This window comes from Herpailurus yagouaroundi, unplaced genomic scaffold (genome assembly GCF_014898765.1).
Source record: "Herpailurus yagouaroundi ecotype Mexico unplaced genomic scaffold, PumYag 77, whole genome shotgun sequence".
NCBI lineage: Eukaryota > Metazoa > Chordata > Mammalia > Carnivora > Felidae > Herpailurus > Herpailurus yagouaroundi.
The window spans coordinates 30,527,547-30,548,273 of record NW_024412388.1 but is presented as its reverse complement, the minus strand read 5'-3'; the positions used below and the strand labels follow the sequence as shown (position 1 = coordinate 30,548,273).

General features: G+C 41.4%; 1 protein-coding gene across 32 annotated transcripts in view; it reads right to left on the bottom strand.

Annotated features, from left to right (window-relative positions):
• The window catches only part of MACF1 (microtubule actin crosslinking factor 1), a 341,865-nt gene that overhangs the window by 93,664 nt on the left and 227,474 nt on the right, over window positions 1–20,727 (bottom strand). For 25 of the 32 annotated variants that reach the window (XM_040469723.1, XM_040469739.1, XM_040469724.1 and 22 more), the window contains 14 exons: window positions 19,795–19,944; window positions 18,077–18,292; window positions 17,840–17,989; window positions 15,646–15,879; window positions 13,269–13,418; window positions 12,002–12,235; window positions 10,450–10,653; window positions 7,809–8,327; window positions 6,830–7,006; window positions 6,440–6,563; window positions 5,420–5,628; window positions 4,724–5,041; window positions 1,911–2,077; window positions 460–616 (listed from right to left, as the gene is read on the bottom strand). In XM_040469723.1, coding sequence (XP_040325657.1) covers window positions 460–616; window positions 1,911–2,077; window positions 4,724–5,041; window positions 5,420–5,628; window positions 6,440–6,563; window positions 6,830–7,006; window positions 7,809–8,327; window positions 10,450–10,653; window positions 12,002–12,235; window positions 13,269–13,418; window positions 15,646–15,879; window positions 17,840–17,989; window positions 18,077–18,292; window positions 19,795–19,944 — 3,009 coding nt within the window. The remainder of the gene's footprint in view (window positions 1–459; window positions 617–1,910; window positions 2,078–4,723; window positions 5,042–5,419; window positions 5,629–6,439; window positions 6,564–6,829; window positions 7,007–7,808; window positions 8,328–10,449; window positions 10,654–12,001; window positions 12,236–13,268; window positions 13,419–15,645; window positions 15,880–17,839; window positions 17,990–18,076; window positions 18,293–19,794; window positions 19,945–20,727) is intronic. The other 7 variants (XM_040469733.1, XM_040469735.1, XM_040469736.1 and 4 more) reach the window with 1 other exon arrangement.

Genomic DNA, 20,727 nt, shown 5'->3' with positions numbered 1-20,727 from the left:
TGTTATTCCCCATAGGTTACTTTTGTGGTTTTGGTGTGGACGTACATACATGCATGTATGTATTTAGACAGAGAGAGTTGAGAGCATGTGTGCTAGGGAGAGGGGCAGAGAGAGAGAATCTTAAGCAGGCTCCATGCTTAGCACAGAGCTTGACCCAGAGCTCGATTCCATGATCCTGGGATCATGACCTGAGCCGAAATCAAGAATTGGGACGCTCATCCCACTGGGCCACCCAGGCACCCTGGTTTTGGTTTTTAAATTGGAGATCTTTTGGTGCTCAGTGCTGAGGTAGGGGTAGGTGGGAATCACATGAAGAAAATGGGGAGATTTCTATTCTGATGATGCAGATGGATAACTTGGACTTGTCACACCACTTCCCTACCACAGGGGGAGATCAGTCCACACAAGCTTCCAAACCGCTGTCTAGTCTGGTTCCTGGAGCTCCTTTTGTTCACCTACCTTCAGGTGTTCGATCTGCTTTTCCAGCTCCTTAGTACTCATGAAAGTCTCTGTAGGTGGAATATTCCCTTCTGTTTCCTTCAGCCATTTCTGGAAGGTCCTAACCAGCTTCCGAAATTCATCCAATTGCTCCTGACAAGATGATGCATCTTCCTCTCTGTCAATGAAGACATTTTGTTACTTGCCAGACTAAGCTTTGTAAAGAAGTCAACTTGAACTAAAACTATACTCATTCTGGGACTCAAGGCAGCTTTTCCTTACAGGGCCTTTCCTTCCCACAATCTTCCACAGCAGCTTTGGCTAAACCACCACATACAATGTAAGAGAGCATCAAACTAAGGAATCTGTTGCCCTTGTTTGGACATTTCTGGGGAGAGGAGTCCTCAATCTTACCCCAGGCTAAAGTGAAAGCCAGAGAAACTGAAAGGAGCGTGCTATTTAGGTGCTATGATACAATGGAAAGAATGTAGGCTTTGGATGTCAAGGCCAGCTCTGCCACTTTTTAGGTAGTTGACTCTTTCAAAGCCTAATTCAAATGCTAATCCCCTTAGCAAGGAAGATGCCGAAACTGAGGCTCAGAGAAGTCAGCTTGAGCACACAAATGAATAAAATAAACCAAGGAGAAAGGATAATTCAATTTCGAAATTAAGTTCTGGAAGTGGCCACATCTGGCAGAACTTTAAGCCAGAGATCCTGGTTCTTCATACAGCTAAACGGCCCTGAGCATAGGAAAAACCAGCCTTCCTGGCCTTTATCCCCCTCCTCTCCACTAAATAACCTGCTGCTTACAGTACTGTTTTGAGCAACTGCTTTTCTCTGGTCACTTTCCCAAGGCAGTCACTTGCCTAATCAAGGTTATATATATGGCTAAACCAAGAGAAGTCTTATCAAGCTCCTAAACCCACATGAGGTTTTCTAATGGAATCATGGCTTTTCAACAGTCAGCAGGTAATCTGAAATCAGCTACCCTTGTCATATATTCCCATGTTTGCCTTAAAAGAAGAATCCAGACACTCCTCTAAAACAGCAACTTAAATGTGGTCAAAACAAGCACAGAGAGACAGAGAGAGACAGAGAGAGAGAGGACCAATATAACCCTTAATTACATCTGGAAAGTTTCTTCTAATTTTTGTCTTTACTTCAAATCCTGCCACAATCCTACTTGCTGTCTCAAATTTGTTCTTTTGGGTCTAGGTGACCTGGGCCTTTGATTGTACAGAGGGGAACTGAGCCCCATCACTGAGAAGGAATTCATTATTTAGTAAAAGAAAACCACTAAGGACCAAGTAGATTGAATAGCTTTGCCTGAAAGAGGCACTTTCCAACTCCTAGGACTCAGTAGCAGAGTGCCCGATGCCATATTTTCTACTGAAGGAGGAAAAGAAAAGCATTTCATTCAACGGCAAGAAAAAATTAGCTCCCCGAATTGACCAACATATATGAAAACTCACCTTTCTTTAACTGTCTTCTGTAACTCTGTAAAGTCCTTTTTGAGGTTCTGTACCCTGTCCTGGTGTTGGGAGAGGTCCAGGGCAAAGCCACAGGAGCTCAGTTCAGTGACCAGGTGCTCGAGAGTCTCAAGGTTCTCCTGTTGATCTTCCATTTCCAAATTCAGTTCCTGTTAAGCAAATAAGGAAATGTAGTAAATCCTCTCATTATTATAAATAAGTATACTCTAAAAAAAAATAAAAGCTATATTAAATCTGGGGCAAGTTCCCTCTAATCTGTAGAAAAAGAACAAAAAAAGAGGCTCTCTGGACCAACTACAGCAATAAATATGGAGGATTTCTCCAATCCACCTGAGAATGGCTAGGAATTTAAAAGGAGTCTTGTCTCCTTTAAATAAATGTTCAAAGATTTGGGAGGCAGCATGGCAAAGTGAAAAGAATGGAGGTTTTTGGAGTCAAAAAGACTTCTGAAAATCAATCATGGCTTGTGATCTTAAGCTATTAAACTTCTCTGAGCTTCCACAGCTTCTCTCTTCTGTAAAACACGACAAACATACTCTCTCAACTATTATTTAACTCTGTAGTGAAGATATTAGCCAACGTGATTAAGGTAAGAGAAAACAACCTGTGGCATAAAAATTTGAAAAGAAGAGGTAAAACTATATTTGCAGATTATATGAAGTGTATTTATAAAACCCCAAGAGAAACGGGGCACCTGGGTGGCTCAGTTGGTTGGGCATCCGACTTCAGCTCAGGTCATGATCTCACAGTGTGTGAGTTCGAGCCCCACATCGGGCTCTGTGCTGACAGCTCAGAGCCTGGAGCCTGCTTTGGATTCTGTGTCTCCCTCTCTCTCTCTGCCCCTCCCCTGCTCATGCTCTGTCTCTGTCTCAAAAATAAATAAAAACATTAAAAAACAAATTAAAAAAAAAAACCCAAGAGAATCAATACAATTAATCAAACAATGATGTAATCCAATAAAACAGCAAGCTTTATGAATAAAACCTTAAAATATTTCTGATAGACACAAAAGCATACCTCAATAAATGGAAAGATATCCATAAAGATATGTGTGTATGTATATGTGTGCATATATGCATGCATGAATAAATTTAACATGACCCAAATAAAACTACTAACTTTTCCCCCTATGACTAATAAAGTTGATTCTAAAGTTCACGTGGAAAAATAAACATACAAATATAGATATGAAAAATGCTGAAGGAAAGCAAGAAAGGAGAGACTAGCCCTACTAGATACTAAAACATACCATAAAGCCTGAGAATAAAAAACAGTACACTATGGTTTGTGAACAGACAGACCAGCAAAGAAGAACAGAAAATCCAGAAATAGACTTGAGCCTATACAGATAAACTATATATGACAAAGATGAGTTCTCAAATCACTGAGGAAAAGATGGACTTTTCAGAGAAATGGTATTGGGAACAACTAGATAGATCAACTTGGATTCATACTATGCACTGTATCTTAGAATAAACTTAAAATGTGAAAAGATTCAAATATAAAAGAATGAAAGAAACCATACAAGTTCTAGAAGTGAATTCATGGGTGAATTCCTTCACCTGTGTGTGGCAAAAGGCTTTCAAATTATGACCAAAAATACATGTTCAGTAAAAAGTGATAAAGTTTACTGTGTAAAAATTAAAAAACCCCTTACATGGCCAAAAACACTATATAAGCAAAAGACAAAGGACAAACTGTGAAAAAAGATTTTCAACAGATCACATAAAAAGAATTAATCTCCCTAATACAGAACTTTTATAAGTTGAAAGAAGAAAAAAACCCAAAAAACAAAAATCAAACTCCTGACAGAAAACAGTAAAGGCCATGAACCAATAGTTTACAAATAAAAGCCCTTAAATGTATAAAAATATACTTAACTTCATCAGAGAAGAAATAAAAATTAAAACCACATCGAAACTTCATATTTTCTCAATGAGATTAACACAAATTCCAATGCTGACAACATATTCTGCATGCACTGCTGGTGGGAATGCAAAATGGTGAAATCTTGTTGGAGGGAGGAGGATGTAGGTAAAAAGTATGCTGGTGTTTATTGTGCATTCCTTCTACTTTTCTGTAAGTTTGCAATTATTCAAAACAAAATCCAAAAAGGACAGGAAACGAAACAAAACCCAGAGACCCTATTTTAACATGGAAAAAGCTGGATAAACCCAAGGCAGCAATGTGGGGATACTGGAATGCTGAAGTGCTACAGGTGGCAACGTGGGCAAGTACAGCCACTGTGGAGCCAAGGTGGCCACTACTTGGTCAAATTAAGCATAGACATACGCTATGACCTAGCAATCCAGCAGCATATGTATCTGTATCTGTGACAGGTGATACTCCTCACCAAATATTTCCAACTCTGCACCAACTACATATATGGTAGGAATACATTTCTCCACCCCCTTGAAAGCCAGGTATAGAACCTGCCTTAACTAATGAAATGTGAATGGATTTGATTGATTGCTCCCTGTTGCAGCAGTAGTCATGAAGACATATGGCAGGATGAAGTTCCCGTGAACTTGAATCCCTGAAAATGACCGTGACGGACTAAGTAGCCCTACTGATCTGGGTTGAACATGCAGAATGAGTGAAAAATAAATCTCAGCTTTGTTTTTAAAAAATGGACAAACAATATCTAGTTTACAGGGCGGTTGTGATAATTCTTTAAGATAACGCAGGTCAAGTTTCTAGTACACTGACTGACGTATTATGTGCTCAGTGAGTGCTGGTCCCCTCCTTGCCCTTCTTTTCTCTTTGTTCTGCCAATTTGGCAGATATATTCTCACCTGGATCTGCTGGAAGAAATGTGCAATATCTTGATCTGGCTGATTTCCAGAGGCTAGCATCCGGCTTTTGTTTTCCATGAACTGCTGCAGCTTATCAGAGAGATGTTCAAACATCTCTGCCTGGGGCAGAAGCTTCTTTAGGGAGCTCTCCTTTTCTTGCTGCTGTAGACAGAGTTGTTCGAAGCGCTGGCTCACCTCCGCCAGTTTGCCCTGCAGCACCGCAGCCGTGGTGCTGTCTGCCGTCTCCATGAACCGGGTCACCATCTCACGGGTGGCCTCCAAGCTACTCTTTTGCCGAGCAATGTCTTGCTTCAATTTCTGTCACCAAAAATGTGTCTGTCAGCTCCTGGCTCACTTATCCTAGGATATCTGAGCCACAAACCAATAAACTTCTCATAATTACATGCTCCCTTCCTCAAGGAAGGTTGGATTGCAACTGAGCCTCTGTGATACCATACAACCCATCCCCTTAGTTCTCCAGCCTATTCCACCAGTGACTCTGTAGCACTGCTTTTCCTCGAGCTTAACAATGGTTTGGAAATTGGGTAGAAATATCTTTATGTGGATTAATCATCATCGCTAAGTCTTATTAGAAGATTCATGGCAATGAATTCTTCTGATACTTTTTCAAAGTGATGAAATTCTGGAACACAGCAAATACATCCTCTATGCTAACTCTTGGGGCATTGGTCTCACCATGTTAGTGGCCAGGGCTTCCTGGATGACTCCCGATGACAGTGATGTCACCTGCTCCTCTTCCAGGTTTTGCTCGACTTCCCTGATGGACTGCAACAAGCTCTCCAGGCTTTCCTGGACACTCTGAGATTGGGCAATTGCCTTCTGCAGCAGAGCAGAGCGCTCAGCGAGGTTACTGGAGAGGCTCTGAAAATGGCTGAGTATGGAATCTGGAAAATGAGGGCCATAAGAAGAGTGTGGACATGATTTTTGTGTTGTGCTTTTAAAAAGAATGTATTTAAATTGCACATGTTAATTACAATAATAACAGACATTACAACAAAAAGAAAGAATAAGCTTCAAGTGAATTTATATTTGAGCCAAATTCACAACGCACTGTTTACTGAGCACCTGCTAAATGCCAGAAATTGTGCTGGATGCTGAGGACTGAAGACAATTAAGATGAGTCCTTGCCTTCTGCAAACTTAGGACCATAAAAGCAAGCATAGGCAGCAAAAGGCACATGACAATTAACCATAAAAATAAAATCTTCAGTGCTATATTGATGGTAAGAGTAATGTACTAGAGAAGCCTGAAGGAAGAATAATTATTTCTTATCTTTTATTTCTTTTGGGGGTTGGAGGTGGTAGTCAGGACTTTACAAAGGAAGAAACCTCTCAGGTACAGCTAGAAGTTTGAGCAAGATTTCATCACGCATGCTAAGCACTCAATACATGTTAGCAGTTAAACCATAGGGAAAACTTCAGGGGTCAAGTAATGAAGAAATGACAAGTTTACTTGGGAAAGGAAAGAAGCAGGGCATGGCTAGAAGGCAGAATGCCTGGGGAAAGGAGTTGAAACCAGATTGCAAAGGCGGTCAATGGTGCAGGGACAAAGCTCATTTGAGGGTGAGCTATTGCCGGTTGTATCCTCAGCCCCTTGCGGGCACCACAGATACTTGCACGATATAGTGTGATGTATTACAGAACAGTGGTACATACTAAGAATTAAGGGAGCACTCTTGTTATTGCTGCTTCATACCTGTAGTTTCTTGCACATGCTTGCGGTCTGGAGCTGGCTCTCCTTCAATTTCCATGAGGTCATGGGCTACTTTTTGGAGCTTTTCTACAGGTACTTGGTGCTCAGCTAATTCTTCCTGCAACTGCTGCTTGTCCATGAAAAAAGCCAAAAGTAAAACCTCTGAGTAATCAAAGCTGGTTCTAGGAACCGAGAGCTCCTTAGCATGATGCTGCTGGAGCTATGAAGAATAATGCTGTTTATCCATACCCACAGATGTTAGAATTAACTGTTTTAGGAACCAGATCTTGTCTGAGGCATCCCAACCACTGCCTTTAACCTATGAGAGTATTTGCTTTATCTTGTGGTAGGTGCTCCATCCCATGTGCTAGAACAGCCTGTGTCCCCGCCTACCTTTGCTGTTGCAAGCTGCTGTTGTAGGATCCCAGGGTCAGAGGCAACAGTATCTGAGAGGAGCTTCTCCACGTTGGCTTCACAAGCCTGCATCCAGGCCTGCAGGCTGTCAGCAGTGCTCTGGAACTGCTGATACCGGCCTAGGAGCATGTTCAGGTGAGAGCCCAATCGTGTACACTGTGCGGGAGAAAAAAAGGGAAAGCAGATTTATGCAAGGGCAGGCTAGAGGCAGCAGCTTTGTAGGTAGGCACAGTCCAAAGAAAAGCCTGGCTTTGTTAAAGGGATCTCACTAGAACTACAATTGAGGGTAGTTCTGGGGACTCCATGGACAGATAAGTAGCAACCATCTTCTACAAGTGGGGCCTCTGCTGTTTGATCCATACTATTCACCCCAACTATATTATAGACCTGTGAAGATTTAGTGAGTTATATGATAAGCCACCAAAGAAATGCACACCAGGTTGCAGGCTAAGGCAGGGACTAGGAGGTACAAAAAGCGTTCCTTTTGGTGAGGTCAGAGATGTTGGCAAAATGCACAATACAAGTTAGAAGAACTGACTGGATTATACATCTTGGGAGCTAATGGGAATTCTCTGTTAGGGAAGAAGGTAAGGATTTACCTAGATGCTCTGTCTAGGAATAAAGACTGTGTATGTGGTTCAAGTTTTCCTTGTACTATGTCTCCTGCGAGCCCACATCTGCTGATCAGGATACAGGAAGCGAGCACCTCCATCCACCTTCCCTACCAGAGCGAGACATGATACCCCTGATACTGCTGGGACCAGGCATTAGCCCATGGGCCTCCACATTCTGCATTTTTGCAGAGCTCATAAACACATTCTGCCTGTGGTCAATACACAAATCAGTTCATTCACTGTGTCCTGAGGTTCTTATTCTAAGCCCCAGAAACCATGCATAGTTAGTTATGTGAGGGCTGCTGTGATTGTTCCCCCAGAGGCCATCAGGAACTTCTTGGTACCTTTGAATGCAGAGCAGTGTATCTTTCTGTTGCATCCTTCAGTTTTCCCTTCACTAACATTCCAGTTGCTGATGCCTCTCTGCCTTCCTCAAAGCTGTTTTCTGTGTCTAAAACTTTCTGTCCGGAGATGGTCACAAATCGCAAGTCTCCTTTGTGGGAAATGACATCCTCCGAGAAGCTGCCCTGCCGCTTCAGCAGGGAGGGAAGGGCTTCGGGGCAGCTGCCTCCTTGATGCATGTTCTCCAGCTCTCTCTCAGACCGTTCCAGCCAGTTCTCAAACTCTTCATGGTCCTGCAGAAACTTCTGCAGCTCGTCCCGCAGTGTCTGCACCTGCTTCAGCTCCGCCTCCGACCGGGCCAGGGAAGAGGCATATTGGCCCTTTAGCTCTCCGAGCTTGTCCTCTAGCACCTGGCGTTCTTCGGGGGTGAGGTTGTGGCCATGCTGATCCAGGAAGGCCTGAGCAGACTGGGTGGCCAGGATGAAATTTTGCTGCTGAGACAGCAATTCTTGGTGATGGGCCTGGCAAAAAATCCCCCCAAGCAAAAGACAATCAGCAGGTACACCACAAAAATTTGGTTATATCTACAGCTGGAAGTAGAGAAAGATCTCAATAGGCCACTTTTCCAGCTGCTCAAAAAACCACCAATATCTCTCACTCTCTAAGGATTATGCCATATACTAATCCCAGCTGAACTGACACATACAAGATCTTACATTTTTCAAAGAGATTTCACATGTATTATCTCAACTGATTTGGGACACAACCTGCAATGTAGGCAGACAATATAATATCTATATTAAACATATTAGGATAAGGGATACCAGAAAGATGTTATATGTCTTGACTAAGGTCACCCAGACAGTTAAGGGACAAACTGAGACTAGAATCTGGCTGCCTTTACTAAACCATCCTAAGCCTAAGAGAAGGTACAAATGGCCAGCTGATAACTACTCACATTAGTGGAAGGGGAAAGTAAGTTGGATAAGCCAGACATATGACAGTATAAAAACTGCAAATACTTAGCTGTGAAATATGTCACTTACATATCCATGAAGCCGGTCCCAACTAGAAAAGCTCTTGGAAAATTAATCCATTAAATAAACAATTTAAATTTTAGTGAGAGTAAAATGTATTTCTGGATAGCATAAGTAATTTGTATTTCTTATTTGTATGTGCTATAGCTACATGGTTACACGTGGACCTTTTTCTATTTTGATGGGATTTAAGTTATTTTAGGGAGCTGTGTTTGTTTTGTTTTGTTGTTTAAAATGTTCTTCCTGAGTCTATTAGACAACAGTGGGAGTTCAGCCAGTGTTCCTGCCTACCTATAGTTTATGCAACTACCTAGGATCACGACAACAGCCTAATTTTTTCTGGAATATTGTCCAGTTTCAACCTGTATCAGCAACCTGACAGTGTCAGCTTCCAACATCACCTCAGGGAAGCTGGGGTGACAAATATTTCCTTCTCAAGTAAATAGTCAGGGGCAGTACCATAGCTTGTCTGTACACCCCCCCAGATGTCCCCATCTCATCCACCCATGAGTAAGGCAGTCTCTTTCCTGGGATGGAGATGCCCCTTGGTCAGGCTGACTACTGCCAGCAACAAGTATCAGGACATTCCTTGTGACAGCAGACCCATTTCTGCTCTGTGCTGTTAAAAGACTGCCACAGCTTTGGGGGACACCCTACAATGGATCTCCAACCATAGAATAGCATGCAAGAGGCAAAAATCTTACTAATACAAAACACAGCAATGGCCATTCAATAGAAGATTTCTAGCTAAGCCAAATTTTCTTTGCTATGAAGATATCACTACTAAAATAGGTAATCTATGTGTTTTCTGAGTTCCCTAAACATACTGTTTTTCAGTCATGCCTGCACATGCCAGTTAATATTCTAGGAGATGGTTCATCTGGTTGGTTCAATGGTTTAACTCCAGTGCCGGACATATAGCAGGTGCTCAATATTTGCTGAATAATGAATAAAGGAATAGAGATAAATAGTCAGGAATGGTTTCTTGAGGGCAACAGGCAACCACTAAAAGGCTCGATCAGGGATATAGCATTTTAGAGCAAGGATGGGAAAGGAGAGAGAAAGGAGCCCAGGATGATGTTTAGTTCAGACAATTATGTGGAAGTAGAGGAAGGAGAACACATCTGACTGGGGGAGGGGTGTTATAGGAAACAGGAGCTCTGTTTTTGAGGTTCAGCTGTTTGTGGTTCCAAGTTACAAATAGGCAGATGGATTTATGTACTGGTTTGAAGCTCAGCACAGGCATTAAGGCTGGAGACAAATACATACTGGAATTCACTAGTATAAATAGTAAGTGAAGTGTCATGAGTGGATGAAATTACCCAAAGGAAGCATATTCTGAAAGATGAGAATAGGCTTAGGCAACAACCCGGAAGCACATCAGTATTTCACAAGTTGGCCAGAGGAAAGGAAAAGGGATTACTGGGACAGAGTCCTGCTTTGGAAACCAAGGCACACAGTATTTCAACGGTGTCAAAGCTGCTGAAGTATTGAAGAGGGCATGAACTGAGAAGTGCGCACTGAATTTACGGGCAAGGAGGTTACGGTGACTTGCCGGGGGTGGCAGAGAGCCCCTGGCATCGTGAGGACAAGCTAACATCCTCACCTTCATCTTCTCGCACTGCTTGTCCAGCTCCTCCAGGGCTTGGTTCACTGCCCTGTGGCCATCAGTGGTGTCCATGGCTCCTTTCCCCAGGCCAGCTCCTGACAGCTGCTCCATCTGTCTGCCAGTCGATCCCACCCCAGTCACCCAATCCAAGAGAGCATCAATCTTACTCCTGTTCTCGGCCAGTTCCTTTGCTGCTTTACTCTGAAAGCCATAGAAGAGGTTTAGTAAGAAGACCTTAGATACTCAGCTATACAAGAACAAATTAAGTAAAAGGTGAGACTTTTATGCTAAAGAAGAAGAGAAGCTCTAAGACTACGTATAAACATTCGTGGCATCCACAAAAAAGAATGAGCATCTTCTAAATCTGTTGAAAAACAATTACTTACAACAATCTCTAGATTTTGTCTGTATCTCACTGCTCAAAAAAAAAAAGTGAGTAGGGGGCAGGGGTGGGTGGCAAATTTCAGGATTTAAAAGGGCTTTAATAGAGGATTTGATCCTGGCTTCCCAGCAAGGCTTCACAGAATCCTTTCTAGGTGTGTGGAAATGATAGCCTGGCTTGGTAGGGTCAGAAACAGCACAGTCACACTCATTACTTGCTGCCCTTCCCTAAGGGAAATGCAGACTACTCCCATCCTTTTTTCTGCCCCACAGAGCACTGAGTTCTAAAATTTGCCTCTCAAATTCCATTATCTGACTGTTCAAGTATTTTAATTTATTAAACATTCATGTATTTCAGAATTCCCCTTCAGGTAACTTATTTCTCCTTTCCACATTCTCCACCTCCCCCATTAGTGTCAGAGTCCGCGGCCAGGCAAAGGATTTAATTCAATCTGCCGGTGCTGAGGGGGGTGCAGAAAGCGGTTTGAGACTTTACCTACTCCTAGACTTGTACCAGTGCCACAGTTTGCACTGAATCTATAGGGGCAGCCTGGGGATAGTTTGTGGCACACTAAGACCCCCCCCACCTACTTCCCCCTAGTGCTGTTGGATCATCAGTATAGATTCATGTTTGAAATATGCCATTTGCTCTTTCTTCCTCAGTGTACTACCCTTCTTCACTAAGTTCTTTCCAACATTTTTCAATTGGAGGACTGTGAGTACACAGATAGCAAAAAAAAAAATCTGTTTTTCTGGGGGGGGGGGGGGGTAGGTGATATGAACTTCCCACCAACTATACTTGACTTAAAGTCCTTCAGGATGATTCTTATACAAATAAATCTTGACTGGGGTGCCTGGGTCAAGATCTCACAGTTCATGAATTCGAGCCCCACACTGGGCTCCATGCTCTCAGTGAGGAGCCTGCTTGGGATTCTCTCTCTCTCTGCTCTCCCAAGCTCTCTCTCTCTCAAAACAAATAAATAAACTGTAAATACACACACACATACATACATATATGACTCACAGACCAACTCCAAAGTAACCCCTTTTCATAATTCTGTTCTCTGTAAGGCAATGGGTTTCCCTTCATTATATACCTTTTACTTGTTTGCCAGGTACCAAAATTTTCATTTTTTAAAAATACCAAGTATCAAAGCAGTCTGGTTACCTTTTCAGTCTCCTGCTGTACGGCTGAAGTCACCACTTCTTCCAGCTCCTTCTGGGCCACCCGTGTCCGTTCCTGGAGAGCCTCATACTGTTCCTTAGCCTGATGAAGCTTCTCCCGAAGAGCTGTCAACTCGTGGGGGCTCAGCTTGGCCTGGTTCTCTTCCAGGAACCCTTCGATGTCTTTGACAACACTGGCAAATGAGGTGGCCCGATTCTGAATATCGTCCTGTAAATCCTTAACACACGAACACAGGGATGGTAGAGACTTCAGTGTTACTTCTTCTAAGATTGCTAACAGTGCGAAGATGGAATGGCTAGCATGACACAGACCTGCATCAGATGTGTGTCCCTCACTATAATCTGCTTTAAGGTTTAGGTCTAAGCCAATGCAAATAATTTCTAAGATTTTTTTACTTAAGAAATTTTCTAATATTTATTAGAAATATTAAATATTAAATTAAATATTTAAATTAAATATTTCTAATATTTAATTTTCTAAGCAAAATTTAAATTTCTAAGCAAACATTTGATGAAGACAAAAGAGGAGACTCCCCACAAACATGATGTTTATTTTGCAATGAGTTATCTCCAAAGAGATCATTCTTCTATAAAGAGGAGTTGACAGTAGGATTCCAGCTGAGTCAAGGCTTGGTTTCTCCCTTATACTTCCTTGGTTATCACTTCTTCTCCTTCTTCTTTTTTTAAAGTAATCTCTATTAGCCAACGTGGGCTTGAACTCACTACCGCAAAATCAAGAGTCACATGCTCTACCAACTGAGCCAGCCAGGTGCCCCATCACTCCTTATCCTTAATGTGGCCTTCGAGGCCCAGCAGGATGTGGATCCTGCCTCCCATCATTCACTAATCTTCCTTTTGCTCATTGCAGTCCAACCAAACTAGCTTTCTTTCAGTTCTTGAATACATTGTACTTGGCATAGTCTCCTCCTCCTTCCATGCCTCTGTGCGTTAACTCCTATATACCCTTTGCTTCTCAGTTTAAGGTGACACTTTTTCAAACTAATCTTTTCTGACATCCTAGACAAGATTGGGTCTGGCTGTTATATATTCTTGTGTAACTTTTCCTTTATCCATACCATAGTTAATAACTACATGCTCGTTTTTATGATGATCTGTGTAATGTCTGTCTCTCCCATGAGACTGTAAGTTTCAAGAGAACAGGGAGGTTTACCATTATGTTGCCTGGTACATAGCAGGCCTTTATAAATATCTGTTGAAGGAATGAGAAGAATGAATTAACTCATACTGACCTTTAAGTCACTCTGGTTCTTCTGCAAAGCGGAGAGATCCTGCTGGGTGGCTCTACCTTGGTGGCCTGCCAATGTGCTTTCTGCCTGTCCTAGCCAGTTGCAAAGATCGTCCAGTTTCTGGTAACAGGTATTTTGTTGTTTCTGCAGGGTCTAATTAAAATGCAAAGGGGCCGAGAGATAATTAATAATTCTCATTTTTACAAATAGAAGATAACTCCCTGAAATATGGAACAGGAATGTTATATCTTAAGGATGGAAAAGTTGGTGAGAGACTAGAACAGGAAAAAGCACAGAAGTCATATTCTGAAAGCTCCCCTCATTTGGACAGTCTGTTGACCCAGGTCAATAGTTTGGATAATTTAAGGTGAGAATGCTCCCAGGTTTTGGTTGGGAGTTCCTTTGCCAGACTGCTGTTATCTGGATTATCCCTGGAAATGGAGAACAGAGAGCCCAGATGCTTCAAATTCATATTCATATCATGGTGATAATAGTAAATTAGTGGTTTTAATCAGTTCCTCCACCAGAACTGGAAGATATGCTACATACAAAGTTAAAATATGGAAAATTAAAAGGACTGGATTAGGAAGAAAAAAATCAAGGAACTGGATAATTCATAAGCTAACTGAGCTTCTTAATAATTGAGCTGACTTTATAAATTAAATGTCTCACAGATGTAGACACCCATTAAATGGAATGATTACATGCCAGGCATGAGGGGCTTGGCTATTTTGAGAAGGAAACTGCCCAAGAATAGCAACTTTCTCAGTCCTTTAGGTATCTACACTGATATCAAAGAGAAAAGCCAGGCCCCGGGGGAGGGAGGGAATATGTTTCTGTGCCTGATCCTTTCTCCAGATCTCATCTTGGCTGCATGACACTGAAGCACCTAATTGAGCCATTGAGCATGATGTGTTCTCCTGACCATCCTTCTGGAACCATTTTCCACCAGTTTCTACCTTCTGATGGTGTTTTAGCCACCTGCACTTACAAACAGGTGCCCAAATTGGCCCTCTCTCCCCCTCTTTAGGACAAATAGAAGGGCTCTGGAAGAGAACTCCTAAGAGCTCTTCAGCTGTAAAACGGGATCTTCATGGGTTAGGATGGGTGCAGACTGAATCTGAAAAAAGCAAAGCAAACAAGTTAACACACGGACATACACATGCATTCAGGGCAAATATAGAGAGAAGCAGAGCATTTCTGACAATAACAAGGTTAATAAACATTGTGGAATCAATTATGTGCTCAGAGAGAATGTTCACATGCAGTTCTACCACCTGCTGAAGCTCTGCGGTCTACCCTGGATCCAGGCTATATCTTAAAGTGGCTCAGACCAATACTATTGCGTTAATTATCCACAAACTACACCATGCTATATAAGTTCCCAAGTGAGGATGTGGCAAATTTTCAGATTTGGAAAGTAACCTAAAGGGTTTCATTAGTATTTTATTTCAATTTCAATGCAGTTGGAGCAGGTAAGCAGTAATGGGGGACATACGGAACTGACCAACCTAATTTCCTCTAGGCCTAACTCAAAAGTTCAATTCGACTTTGCACGATATTTAATAAAGGCGACCCTGAGACAGATTGCTGGTGATAATGACATTCTAATAGCATCTTGCTGAATTCCAACTTTTCAAACAGCAAAAATGGCATAAGCATCATTTTTGGTATTTTTAGGTTATGATGTCACCATTAATGCAATTATGTTGAGTTCTGCAAGAGGGTTATGTGTGGTAGGATGGTTTGTTTTCAAAATGTAACATCCTTGATTCTACACACTGTTTTCCATAATTGAATGAGCACTAGGCATTACAGTGTGAAGAAAGGTGCTAGAAAATAATAATTATTTTTAAAGTGCTAAAAAGTTAATATGATTCTGATAAAAATTTCTTTGTCAGCTGTTTGAAGGTGGTCAAGGAATATTACTGTCAATCATTTGAAAAGCCCCAGAATAAAACTCATTTCAAAACCATTCTTCTCAAGAGCTCAGAGTACCTAAATGTTCCTAATGGCCCTCAAAAGACTCCTGGGGGAGAAAGGAGGAGAAACTAGGGCTGGAGATTGAACTTCCATTTGAAAGTCAGAAACAATGAGGCACAGTGAGAGTAGAGTCTCACTAAAAAGAAAATACTTGCACATGCATACACAGGTAAACACATGTATTCTCTCACACGCACATAAAACCAAAAACATGGCAAGAAAAACAGCCAGAATAGCTGCCTCCTAGACCAGAACCAAACTGGCCTGGAGGATGTGAAATTTCAAAATTGGCAAATGCAGGCTCCTAGAATTATGACGGATGGAGTCTGGCCAGAAATCTCAAAGACAGAGGATACCCCAAAAGACAAAGTGAGCCCAGCCGCTGGTTCAGTCTGACCTTGACCTGGACTGCCTGCTCCATTTGTTGAAAACGGCCCTGCAAGGCATCCATCTGAGCTGTGGCCTGCTCCGCAAGGTCTTGGAAGGACCTCTGCAGTTCATTCAGAAGCCTCAGCATCTGTCGGTTCTGCTGAGGGGATAAGTCCTGGGCATGCTCCGAGATAAAGAACTGAATATCAAAAGCAAGAGCATCCAGCTGAGATTTCCTGTCAGCCATGGGCTGCTTCAAATCCTAAGAAAGGAAATGAAAGAAATAAAATAAAAATAAAACTTCTAATTCTCTATCAAAGTAGAATCTGTTGGTTTTAATCAGAGTCAACATTAAAGAGAGGTTAATTTAATAATCAATACTGATAATTTCTAGGGCCAAACCAGCATAGGAAATCTCTCTCACTTCTGCTCTCTCCAAACTCCTCATATCTTACAATTAGGTTTCCTTTACTGGACTTTGATTTCCAAATGCAGTAAGCTTTTAATTATTCATGTTAATATAATTATACTACTTACTGTTCATCCGGGTATCTACAGACAACATTTTTTTTTTTAATGTTTGGAGAATATATCATGAATTTCCGGTCTGAGATAGATCTAATTGTATTTTCTTAGATTCAAACATCTATTTGTATTTGTCCAGCAGTGAGTTACCGGGAGACCAGAAGTGAGAAAGTACTAATTTGTCTGTGGTTCACTAAACCATGATTTTGACAGTAAATGATGTTGCTTATACATTTTAAAAAGTGTAAAAAACTACAGCGAGACCTTCTTATATAACAGTTCCATTGCTTCCTTAAAGTACTAAAACCTGCCTAAACACTAGCATTTATCTGTTTTCAGGCAATTAAAAGCATGCAAAATTTCCACAAACAGTTAGTGATCATCAGCCGTGTAATACTGCAATAAAGACAATGAAGGTATCTACATCACTATCACTTTGAAACTGAGTGTAGTCAGCAGTCCTGCAGAGCAGGTGGAAAGGACTTCTGGGTTATTTATCATTAAGCTAAGGATCTTTCTTCACCTGTGACAAATGGATTTGGGAAACTGTCATTAGGAAAACAAGACTTAGACCATGTTTGTCTTCCCATAAAGGCATGCATTTAAGTTATAACTAGGGGAGGAAGCCAGTGCATGAGACGCTCTGTGTTTTTATACCATATACTATGTCACAGGATTTTTTTTTTCACTTTTTTTTTTTTAATACTCCTGTTAGTGAACAGAGCAAGTCTACAACTCACTCCCCTAATGATATATTTGGATAAAAGGGTATAAACAAAGATGGCAGGTCAATTCTTGCAAGACAAAAAGGGATGGGGTTGGAAACAAGAAGCCTGACCATGGATAAACTCTTAGGACTGGGGAAAAGGAACAAAAGGAGGGGATATCTTTAGTTCTGCTCTGACTTTAGAAATAATTTAAGGAGTGTGCTATCCATAGTAGAGGGAGGGTAAACCACTGTGAGTAATATCTGATATTATCTTGAGTATAACCAAAACAAAGAACAATGTTGGGAGGAAAAAAAACCAAAACACCTCAGTTCTTGTATATCTCAGTCTTTACCTTTCTCTCACTGACCTATAAAAAGAATCAGTTAATTTAAAGCTTAACAACAAGAAAAGCATCAGTCTAGATCAGGGGTTGGCAATCAACAGCCCCCAGGCTAAATATGTCTGCCATCTGTTTTTGTAAATAAAGTTTATTGTAACACATCCATGACCATTCATTTATGTACTGTCTACAGCTGCTTTCGTGTTTCAACAGCAAAAGTGAATGGCTGCTACAGAAAAGGTCCATTTGTAGAAGACCAGCAAGGCCTAAAATATTTATTATCTGGCCCTTTGTTTGCCAAGCCATGCTCTCAACCATGGATCAACAATTCTCCTGAAATTAGTGTGTGTAAAATTAGAAACAAGGGATGGGTACTAGATGCTCAGTTATCAAGACAAGATGAAGTTGATAATCACAGACCATTCTGTAGACTCTCCCTCACAGAATAGCTGAAAGGAGAAATAACCATAATGACTGAGGTTCCAAGGGTATGAGAACCTAAAAGACTAAACACAGCAGACTTTATTTCTAAAATGGAAAACCAGTCTTTCGAAGATAGATAGATACTCATTTGCCTGGCAGGAAAATAAAATTGACGCAATTCAAAGGACAACTAAAACATGCTTGAGAATGGGTGGACAGTCTACCTCATACCGCTGGAGACAGTGATTCAGGCTGTCTGCATTGGTGTCATCGTTATATTCTTTGCTGTTCAGAATAAGATTGGTATCGCCAACCCAGTCTCTCAGATCTTGAAGTCTGCCGTCTAGCTGTTCACGCTGACTTAACACTTTAGTCTAAGAAATAAATGTCAAATTAGACTATAAAAATCTTTGAGCCACCCCAGACGTTGTGAGCCTTTGTGAATAAAAACAAGAAGCTACCTTCTGGACTTCCATAGCACTCTGGAGGTGGAATAGTCTGGAACTCCAGGTGTCACTCACAGAGCTGAGGGACTTTTGGAGATTCTTGGCATCCTTCTCTAGAGCCTTCAACAGTTGAGCAGGAACTTCTTGAGGCTGGCTGATGATAATCTGATTTACACGCTCTAGTTGCTGATGAACCAAGGTGGACAGATCCTTTAGCTCACTGTCTAATACCTGAGGGGATAAAATGAGTTACCTCCGAAATTAAGGCTAGAACTCTTACTATTTAGGAATCAACTGTGGACATAGTTTTCTGTCACTTATGCCTGCACATGCTTTACAGCTTAGAAAAAGGTTTTATGTACATTCATTTGTTTGATTCCCACAATCACTAATTCTTGAGGTAGGCAGAGCAGATATTATTATCCCATATTTAGAGAAGAGATGCCTCAGCACTTTAAAATGTTATTTTTGTATTTTACTTTATTTTATTTTAGTCCAAGATCACCCAGCTGATAAGCAATGGACTCAGGACTTGGATTCAGGTTTCCTGACTCAGTGTAGTACACCTTCTGCTACAAGATGATGCCTCTTCAAGAGTGTCATTAGCCTTATATAAGGTGACACAAAATAAGTCTAATGAGTGGCACCCGGGTGGCTCAGTCAGTTAAGCACCGACTTCGGCTCAGGTCATGATCTCAGTTTGTGAGTTTGAGCCCTGCGTCAGGCTCTGTGCTGACAGCCCAGAGCCTGAAGCCTGCTTCAGATTCTGTTTCCCTCTCTCTCCCTGTCCTTTCCCCTGCTCCTGCTCTGTTTCTCTCTCAAAAATAAACATTAAAAAAAAAGAAAAAAATATATATATATATGACAAATGAAAGAAGGACTCTTCCATTCCAAATTCCAAGGGGGCAGAACCAAAAAATATAAAATATCCCAACCCAGCCTTCCCAGTCTACAATATTCTGATCCTCAGCAAAAAAGCCAGAAATAAGCTGTGGAAAAGCTTGGTGGTTCTGGGCACTGTCCTCACCTGCTCTCCAGCCACCCAATGCAAGACCATACTCTGGATATTGAGAGAACTGCTCAGCTTCTACAGTCTGTCCTTGTTGTGACTCCAATCCTATGGCAAGTCTTAACCTCCAGGTTTCCCCATCTCAAAACTGTCTAATTATGTCCTCAGGAATCTCATGCCATCAGTTATTACTTCTCTCCCCTAACGAGTTCTCCTTTTCTATTGGTTCTTTCTCTTGGCCCCCAAATCCACTCAAAACATTCCTCTTTCAGCGTACCCCCTCCAGCTAGTGCCCTACCTCTCTCCTCACCTGCACTACCAAACTTCTGGAAAGAAAGATTTACATTAATTGCTCCCACCTTCCAACCTCCCATTTGTTCTCATGGCAATCTTGTTTATATCCTGCGATCTTACTAACACTGTTCTTATCAAGGTCATCAATGACTCTCTGGCACTAAATCTCCCTTTCAGTCCTCACTGTACTTAGTCCCCCTCCTGTATTTCCTCCTTCCGTAACTCCTCCCTCGAGTCTCTTCTGCTTTGGTTTCTGGGAGACCAGTGTTTCCTGGTGTTCTCCAGAGATCTCCAGTTCTACTTTTTCAATCTCTTTTTTTTTTTTTTTTTTTGTCCTTTAAATGGTTAGTATTTTTTAACATGTTTTTCCTCCTGAAGAGTCTCTATTTTCCCAAGCTGGTGGGCCTGGGGGAAGTCTCTGGGAACCCACCTTGGCCTGACACAGCAGATCCTGTAGCTCTGCCAGGTTTAGGTCCAGAGGTTGAATCTGTTTGGTCCTCATTTCAATGTCTCGTAATAGAGACAGATAAGATACCAGCTTCTCATCATGTTCTAGGCAGAGTTGCCGGTTGAATACATTCTGTGGAACCAAAAAGAAAACTCACTCAGATCTGACATCCTCCTTTAAATATGCTTTTAAAAGTAGTTTGGGTCTTACCAATAGACAAAATAGAATTTTTACTACACATAGGGTGGGATGAAATAAAACATGTTGCCTTCAACTGTCAGACAAAAGAGTGATTTTATTAATTTCTTTGGGGAGGAGAGACTCATAGTTATCAATATAGCATCGTTTTAGTGAAACTTCCAAAAGCTATTCTGACTTCAGATAGCATTGCTCCAATATTTCATATTAGTTCCAATGTTGGTTTCTAAATTAAAACCCTTACGATTTTCGGAAAGACATGCTGCCTATTTTCAAACAGCTGTATAACAAACAGATGATGATAAATTAAGTTATACCTTAGAGAATCATCTAGTCCCTGAAGCTGTATGGATGCACACAATTATACATATGTAAACTCAACATCCAGTCAAGAGTTTTAGCATTAAACTAGTTATATCTAAAATACACACACACACACACACACACACACACACACACACACACAGGGGTGCCTGGGCAGTTCAACTGCTTAAGCATCCAACTCTTGGTTTCAGCTCTGGACATTATCTCACGGTTCGTGGATTCAAGCCCTGCATCGGGCTCTGGGCTGATGGCACAGAGCCTGCTTGGGATTCTCTGTCTCTCCCTCTCTCTGCCCCTCCCCTGCTCACTTGCTCTCTCTCTCAAAATAAAGAAATAAACTTTTTTAAAAATAAAATAAAATAAAATAAAATAAAATAAAATAAAATAAAATAA